The sequence below is a fragment of the Pomacea canaliculata genome, linkage group LG13 (genome assembly GCF_003073045.1).
Source record: "Pomacea canaliculata isolate SZHN2017 linkage group LG13, ASM307304v1, whole genome shotgun sequence".
Lineage (NCBI taxonomy): Eukaryota > Metazoa > Mollusca > Gastropoda > Architaenioglossa > Ampullariidae > Pomacea > Pomacea canaliculata.
In genome coordinates this window covers 19,137,704-19,146,559 of record NC_037602.1, presented here as the reverse complement: position 1 = coordinate 19,146,559, position 8,856 = coordinate 19,137,704, and the positions used below count along the sequence as shown (strand labels likewise).

Below are 8,856 nucleotides of genomic sequence, written 5' to 3'. Positions count from 1 at the left end.
TTCATTGTGACAAGCAAAATGTTTAATATTGTTTGTACATTAATTTCTCTGTTCTTAAAAAAGCCAACGTCTTTCAACACAAGAAAGATTACAATGCACTGAGACCATGTATGTACCAATGCTAATAAAAGTCATACGAACACGGACGCACTAGAACGAAGAGGGTGGGGGAGGAAGGAGGAGGAGAGGGAAATGCAGATGGCACACTCGCTCATACTGAGAATGCTTGATCAGGAAAAACAAAGCTTGCCAGAGCATTCTTCTAATGCTCGGAATCATTTTTTTCTTGGTTTTCTTCAAGGGAATCATTTTCTTTGTTGGATGCCAACCATGTGTACTTGCACTGAAATATGGGTGTGAGGGCAGAGCTGGCCTGACAGAGGATGATTGTCGCAAATATTTCAGATTACTCACTGTACTTCTTCGTTTTCACAATCACAGTCATCTGAGAAGTGTGCATGCAAATGAAGGGGCTTTCCATTGTTCCAGAAATAACCTAGTGACAGTAATAGTCCATGAAAATTCGCAGCTGCCAGAAAATGGCAGCAAACACGAGCATCACTCGTCAGGCCAGCTTGATAAATGGCGACCACACAAGTGACAACAGTAAGGCACCATATCTCACAATATCTACAAACTTTCTCTGGGGGCCAAAACAAACACACTGGGCCACCTACAAATGGAGTTGCCCTGTAATAATAAATGTGCAAATCTGTACAAAGCAGAATCATGGAACCTCCGCTGTCCAGATGACTTTGTGTGGGAAAGGTTCCTAAGATTAAACTGAAGGACAAGCAGTTTACATAGACCAAAATCTATACACAGAAATAAATTGTAATGAATGTCCAACGTCACAAACATTGTTAAAGGGAGAAATCTTTATACAAAAGGCCCAGCAGATAAAGCTGGGTTTACTGAAGAACTCTTTCAAAGTTATGGGCAACTTGATGTGGCCAATTAGCATACACAGCAATTAACATGATGAAGACAGATGGTGTAAGGAAGAAGTAGGATGTAGACAGGTGGAGTAATGGAACTTGTTTTTTTTTTTAATTAAAAAAAAAAAAAGCCAACGCAAATAGGACTTTGATACATACACATTATTCTGTGGTACTCTGAGGACTAACAAGTACAACAGATTCTTCACGTGACTTCTTTAGCTTGTGTAGTCAGGTGTGATACCAATCCACAACATTTGTGCTGGGCCAGAGCTACTCCCAACCACTGTCAGCCAAGCTCTGCACAACTGCAGACTGGCGAAGGCTTCAGTGGATTAGGCGAGCATACAGCTCAGTTGGTCCAGTAGGTATTATAGGACTTGGTTCCACCACTCTTTCCTTGGTTTGCTGGCTGCTGCAAGCCACGGCCAGAGCTTGCACCTGAGTCCTTTATAATAGAAATATAAAAAAGGTGGTGACAATTTAGTCTACTACAATGAAGGAGTGGTACAAAAATGCTACATTGCCCTCCACAAGCTGTATGTTATAAAAATAACTAATATCTACTTCTGTCATCCTGCCACTATGCCTGTTTTCTGATATTTTTAAATAACATTTGAAGTCAACACAATTCCTCCCAATTTCCTGTATACAGTGCACATCACATGAACGTAATGAACCCAGGCTGTTTGCTGTGTAGTTCTGGCCACTGTTACATTAATGCAGAGTTAGTAAATGGTCAGAATCCAGGCTCAGCCTGTTCATACATTTCCACCTGTTCACCACACAAACAGGCATGTGTACATGTTTACCCCAATGTACCATGCTGTACAGATTACCAGTTCTACTACAGATCTAGCTTTTGCCTGGATTCATCAATGAAGACTATGCAGCCAAGCACTACCTGACAGCACTCACCTGTTGCAACTGGTGATGCAGGATAGCTTGGTTGTGTGGCTGCGGTGGCATCATTGGCAAAAATGGGGTTCCATATGGTGCAGCAGGAGCACCAAGAGGACCTGCCTGGGTGGCGGAAGTCAGTGGCAAACCAAACGGTGGGGGTGTGCCTCCAGGAAATCCTTGCTTGTCGAATCCCTGTTTGCATATAAACCACTGAGCATGCACTGAAGTCAGGTACACATTCTCACAAGTCACAGCTCCAGTTCACTTCTGGCCAACTGCTGGTCAGTTTTTTAAAGCATCGTTCATGTTGATCAGTAGAACGAAAGTACAAAATGCATCATTCCAACAAGGCCATAAGACACAGAATCCTACATTTATTAATAGTCTACTCCATTCACAAAATAGTTTTTAAAAAAAATTACTGCCAAACATACCTGAGTGTGAGATTTGGTATAGCCCCCTGCATTCATGTCAGCAGTGCTCCCTGTCCCTATAAACAAAGCACGCACATATGCACATGCACGCACACACACACACATGCGCACGCAAACACACAGAGCTTTGAGTTTGCATATAGGTTTTATAAATGTATACAAAGCAAGTTAAAACACAAGTTTCCTAAAATAAAGTTTAAAACGTTTCTGTTCTGCATAATAGCTTCTTAAAAGACCATTAACATAATGATATTTTCGAAGGTAAAACATTCCCAGAATATTCTAGAACTGGTGTACTTGCCATGATATAGCCTCTGATGCCAACAACCTACTTCCTAATCACAAAATCCTTTTATGTAACATACCCACACTTTTTTCTTATCAACAGACCAAAGACTGACCCCAACCCATATCAGAACTACCCCCTGTTAAGGTCTATTGCTTGCGCCAACCCTGGAATCAGTTGCCCTACTGTTCAGCCTTACTAGGTAAGGAAACTGGGAGATGTATTAGTATTAACAGCCTCATTCTTACAGCAATAAAGTAGATACAGGGCAATAAAATGTCCATTTTTATTCAGACTTTCTTTTCTTCAGCTTTCCTTTCCTTCAGCACAACGACCTTTGTCCTCAAATGTACGAAATCTTAACTTTTTGTCAGATTTGTAAGTAGCACAAGACTGCGTGTCTAAATTTACAAAGATGCAACTTTGTCCTGTCTGCTTACTAAGACAAATGAACAGAGGATCAAGATTAGTTTAAACCGGTCAGATCTCTACACTAATAATGGAAAAATAAGGAGTCTGTCAATGCCAAAAACAAAAATCGTTACAACCAAACATAGCCAGTAACTACCCAGAGATGCTCTTTTATATTGTTGTCTGAGATATACACATTTTCTGGAAAGGATTAAATAATGTGGCCTAAACACAAAAACAAATGTTTTATTTTCTCAAATAAGTCAGCAGAGTTCAGTGGAATCTGTGTTATTTTTTCAACCTTCTGGATAACAATGGGCTGTACCACACTCATCTAGGCAGAACCATTTCCTTTCAACAGCATTTCATAATCTGTTTCTCAGTACAACTATTACATCAAAAGCATTATTCTCAGGAAGAACTGAGTAAATGTGTTCAATCTCATGTGAGTACAGATTGTGTGTGTGTGTACGCCTGCCTTTTGATCCCAGAAAGAGCCAGAGTGTAAGAGATGGGGCAGACCACATAACTGTGATAAGTGACCTTGTCAGTGACTTGCTACTTGGGCTCACAGTGACTTGCTGCTTGTGCTGTTCACATTTCTGAGCACAAAACCTTTAACTGAGGCTGTGCTTTTAAACAATTTTCTTTTTGACAAGTTGCAAATGGTGGGAGAGAGGGACAACTCCCAAATTTCCAAAAGGGTTAAGAGTAGAAATGGAACCTCAAAACACATCTTTATATCTTGTTTCTATCATTGTAGTTTGGATTCTAAGAATTAAACTATTAATACCTAAATAATACCCTGCTCTATTTCAAAACTGCATATTCAGTTGCAGTGGACCAAACACAGAACAGCAATTATAGTGATGCACCTACTATTCCTGCAATATACTACAAGCATGCATCTCACCTTACTTATTTTTCTGTCAAATATCAACCACAAGAGCTATTTATCTCATGCTAAAAATACTAAGGTCAAATGTATTACAGACACAGTGAGAACTGAGAACACAACTAAGCCAGCAAATGAAGACCGAAACACTGTAAGACCTAGTAATAACCAGCAATGTGACCTTTCCCACCCTTCAATTTCTGCTTCAAAACACAAATGATCAAAACAGCTTGAAACAAGATCACATTTCTTTTGGTTGCATCTCATACTTCTGAAAAATGATTTCTGCTTAGAGGGACAAGATTGCACATAATGTTAACAGCCTATAATAAGGGTTCGTACTGCAAGTGCAGTAAGAATAATGAAAAGAGTGGATAACAACAGCAAACAGGCAATTATTCTCAGGGTAAAAACGTTCCACAAACTGCTTCCCATCCCAACACATTTTTGCCAAAGTGTGCCACATGTAAAATTACTTCTAGATAAGAAGAAATGTGTATGTTTAAAATCACGTCAAATTGTAACAATGTTTCAAACAAGTCAAGACTTGTACAGCCACATATGCATGCAAGCATGCACAAGTAAAATGTCTGAGGGTGTTTAGAGCAAAAACAAACACAGATCACACCTTAATACACAAGTTCTTACTTTCATATTTCACGAGACACAATCAAGAGAAGGAGTTGATCTGGTGGTGCTGGAAATAGAGACCTAAGACACAGATTGGGGAGTAGACGGTGGAGACAAAACAGCTCACCAAAAAATACCCTGAATTTTTTTGTACCTGATATGTTGGTGAGGTACATTAAGGTGATTTTTACATTTCTTTGCTCCATACCATGAATATTGAAAAATTTGTGCAACATCCACCTAAGCATGTGCAGATGAAAAGCTTTCTGTAAGCATTTTCCACAAGAACAGACAAGATGACAAGAGAGGGAACATGGCAGTAAATTAAGAGTACCGGCCAGGCACTCCATTTTTTGGTCAAATCTTTAACAAACTCCTTTTTTTAACCGCCATTTTTTAACATCTAGTCTGTTAAGAAATATTGCAACATCTAGTCTGTTAAGAAATATTGCAAAAGTGTTAGATATTTGTTGTTTAAATTGATTTACATGTTTGTTTAGACCTTCTTAAGTTTGTGAGGCTAGGTTTATATAGTGTAACAACAAATTTCGTTGCAAAAAACAAGGTTTTGCTGCTGGTACATGGGGCCAAATGTCTCAAAGCACAGAGTTGAAGCAAGAAGTATTTTCCCTAACATCTCAGAGAACAGGGTTAAAACCACAAGTAATCTCCTAAACGTCTCAGACCACAAGGTTAAAGCTATAAGTGTTCTTCTAAAAAGGGCACAACCAGAAGCAGTACTCACTAAACTCCTCACGAAAAACTCCCTTCAACAGACTAAGTTTAGGAGACTTGCAGAGTGGGCTAATACAATGAAACAATTTAGGGCAGGGATGCCCAACCTACGGCACGCGGGCCATATCTGGCCCGCGACACAGTGCCGTCCGGCCCGCGAAGCTTCTGCCCACAGTAAAGGAAATCGGCATGTTAGTAATAAAGAAAACCTAAGAAGAAGAAGAAAAAAAAAAAACAAACAAAAAAAAAAAAACAATGAAAAAAAGGGAAGAAGAAGTATTTATCCCTACGTAGGGGTGTCTCTCAATCTTTTGATGGATTTCATTCTAGATTTTCGTCTTGGGAGGCAACCAGTGTTTGAGAACGAGGGACGCCGCATTCCACAGGGGATTAGTGATCTTTTGATTGATTAATATTTGAATCAGTCGTTAAAGAGATTGAAAATACAGACTCTGGGCTTTCTAGCAAGGTATAAAACAATGGGGTTCTGATAAGGAACCAATACCGAAACAGCGTTTGAATTTCGTCATTTTCCTGTGGAAAACAGGACAGATCGCCTTGGGGTACCTCGATTAAAATGTATTTTTAGACAATTGCTAACTTTTATTTTAACAAGACAACTTCAAATATCTCATTAATTACTACATAATTAATGGTAAGTACAACTTACTTCTAATAAAAATGGTATCTGTTCTATGTTTCTTTTCTTTTTTGTATTTTTGCGGTGAAGTGGCCCGCGACACGGCTGTCTGAAATGGATATGGCCCGCGACACGGCTGTCCGAAATGGATATGGCCCGCAGGCCGAAAAAGGTTGGGCATCACCGATTTAGGGCATTAGGGGCTCTAACATCAGCCTGAAGTCGTCGCTTGAAAAGCAGCAGCCGGGAAAGGAGCAAAGGAAGAGTGTTTCAAGGTAAGGGACCTGCGTATCCTTGTTGGCAGAGTGCAGTATGGTGTGGGAATAAGGAGCAGTAAGGTGGAGGGATTTGGCGTTTTAAACCAAGCCAGCAACTGAGGCTATATAACGGCAAGGCAGCCAGCCCTGTAAACAGATGCCACATGCAGATAAATAACAGTGTGCCCGAGACGAGAACTGAACACAGGACAGCCAACCTTCACTGTATTGGTGACAGGCGCTAACCATTGCTCCACTAGGCTGCCAGGAGGAAGGTATTGGCTGCTGAATGAAGTCTGTATTGTGAGGAATGAATTAAGGTGTGCAGTATTGGAGACATCTATAGCAATGATAGTTTAGATGGTAAGTAGCGTGATAGACTGCCAGTAAAGTAAGAAAAGCAAGGGAATGGTACGATCGGTTTTATGCACTCAGAGCACAAAGGGTACCTACCAGTGGCCTGAACATGTTTAAGGGTGTGGAGAAAGGCCATCGAAAAAGAAAGTTGCAGTTATCCAGGCATGATTAAAAATAGGAAACAACTAGCTTAATGGCAACATCAGTAGTCAGCACGCAAATCTTAGGGAAACATGAAATCATGAATTTATTGATCAGAAACAGGACAAAAGGTAGAAAACACAAGATGAAGAATAGTCAACATCCAGGAGCAAATAGATCTCACGTTCATGTAAACATCCATGTAACAAACTCCATTCCTCTGATGTTCAAAATGAACAACGAATGAATGTGTTGCAAAATATTTCCTTTTGGTGTCTCCTCCGTTTCTAGATGGAGAGAGAAGGTTATTATAGAAGAGAGATTTTGGAGCATTTGTACATTTAAATGCAAATGACGAAAATGTCTTCAACACTGAACCAAACTGTTTGATACCTGGCTGCTATTCTGAAGTGCTAATACAAATCAACTAATTTCTTAGGCTACATTGCCAAGCTGCCCTAGGCCTGGCCCTTACATTTTACAAACATGCATCCATTATCATAATGCAGACTAAAAGAGGTTACAAGCTGCAGTAGATGCTGGTGATGGTGAAGAGCAATTTTCAGCAATAACTTAAAGCATGCTGTTATATCAACAAACATCCAAAAATAAAGTTTTAGGGTGGAATCGCTGCTGAGGGAAGGTACTGATACAATGATGCAGAAAGATTGAAACTTCAGGCTTATCTTAACCCAGAAATTCTGGTTCTAGGGAAGTTTTCAAGTAAAAATTAAAATCTGTTATCTTTAAACTTTTTATCTTAAATTCTTGAGTAAATGTCTTTAAAAAGGAAAAAAAAGAAAAAAGAAAAAAAGAAATGTGAAGGGAAAATAAAGTTCACAATGAAGGTTTTGTGTGTATCATGTGCATACATGGGGCGAGAATAGTGGTGGTGGTGGTAGGTGAATAAAGTTCATTAATCTTTTTTTTTTTCATGGACTTTTCCCAGTAGTTGATGAGGACACAAGGCAAAAACCATCTAAGAAACACAGAGCAATTTAAAAGCAAATTTAGCAAAGAACTTTCAAGTTAAGAAATTGTACTATAATATACCCTACTTTATGAGTGCTCTGCCAAGTTTAAATGTATGATACAGCTGGGGATGGAAACCTTGAAAACACAATTTTACCACATGATTAAGCTTCTAGAGTCATCAAAAACTTAAGTAATACATGTACAGCTAGACATTTTTCCAAAGGCATGGATTAAGCTGGAATGTTGTTTTTACGCAAAAATAAAATAAAAGGTTAGTAATGAAATCTTTTTTTTGAAAAACCACCAGTATGCCTGTTTAAAAAAAAACAAAAAACAAACAACAAACCTTTGTTACATTAAATGCACTAGTCTGGGAGGTACATGTAGTTTTCCATTTTCATTTCTGCCATTTTAAAACCGATCAGGAAGAAATGGTTAAGGATTACACCTTCAGAATAAGCTTTATCATTTTAGTTTCACTGTAGCATGCTAGCTCTCATCATCACTTAAATGGATGTACCTAAAACGTAAGCACACAGCCTGCTGTGGCTACCATGCCATCTACTTCACGTGAATATAGTCAGTTGTATAAAGTCACTCTAATGGCATGTTTAAACAGTATTTTTCAGTTTGAGTAAAGAACAGCCTCTTGTGGCTACTATGCCATCCGCACAGGTCAAATTACAATATATGGATCTCTGAGCTGTATACAGCTATTTCAAATGTCATGTTTCAACATGACTTTTCAGTTGGAAAAAATAAACCTGCTTACAGACAATTCCCAACCCTAAAATATTGCAAAACATGGCATGCAAACAAATAATGGGGGACACAATAAGAAGCATTATGCAAAGAAGCAGGCATGCAACAAAGACACAAACACAAAAGTTAGTTGAGAAAACGGGATGACTAACGAGTGGACATACGTGAACCACCAGCCACCTTGGCCTGCTGCTGCACTCCGCCATAGGACGGTTTGGGCAGGTCCTGTGTGCCACTTATCTCCTCATAGCCTGCACCGCAGACACACCACACTGACTCACTCGGGCCAGGCGCTCATTCACACACAATGTGCATGTCCGAGGAGGTAGGGAGAGAGGAGAGTGAAAGAAGGAGGGAAGGAAAGACAAACGAACACTTGCATATCAAGTCTTGTTGGCCACATGTTTCCTATTACCAACATACCCTTGTTAAAAAAAACAACAACAAAAAAAAAACCCAACACACACACCTTACTCCTGCACAGTTACTGCC

General features: G+C 39.5%; 1 protein-coding gene across 7 annotated transcripts in view; it reads right to left on the bottom strand.

Annotated features, from left to right (window-relative positions):
- Positions 1-8,856, bottom strand: part of LOC112553781 (ubiquitin-associated protein 2-like) — a 28,914-nt gene continuing 20,058 nt past the window's right edge. For 5 of the 7 annotated variants that reach the window (XM_025221223.1, XM_025221224.1, XM_025221226.1 and 2 more), the window contains exons 23-26: positions 8,517-8,615; positions 2,276-2,331; positions 1,857-2,033; positions 1-1,386 (exon numbers count right to left, since the gene is read on the bottom strand). In XM_025221223.1, coding sequence (XP_025077008.1) covers positions 1,291-1,386; positions 1,857-2,033; positions 2,276-2,331; positions 8,517-8,615 — 428 coding nt within the window. In that variant the 3' untranslated portion in view covers positions 1-1,290. The remainder of the gene's footprint in view (positions 1,387-1,856; positions 2,034-2,275; positions 2,332-8,516; positions 8,616-8,856) is intronic. The other 2 variants (XM_025221227.1, XM_025221229.1) reach the window with 2 other exon arrangements.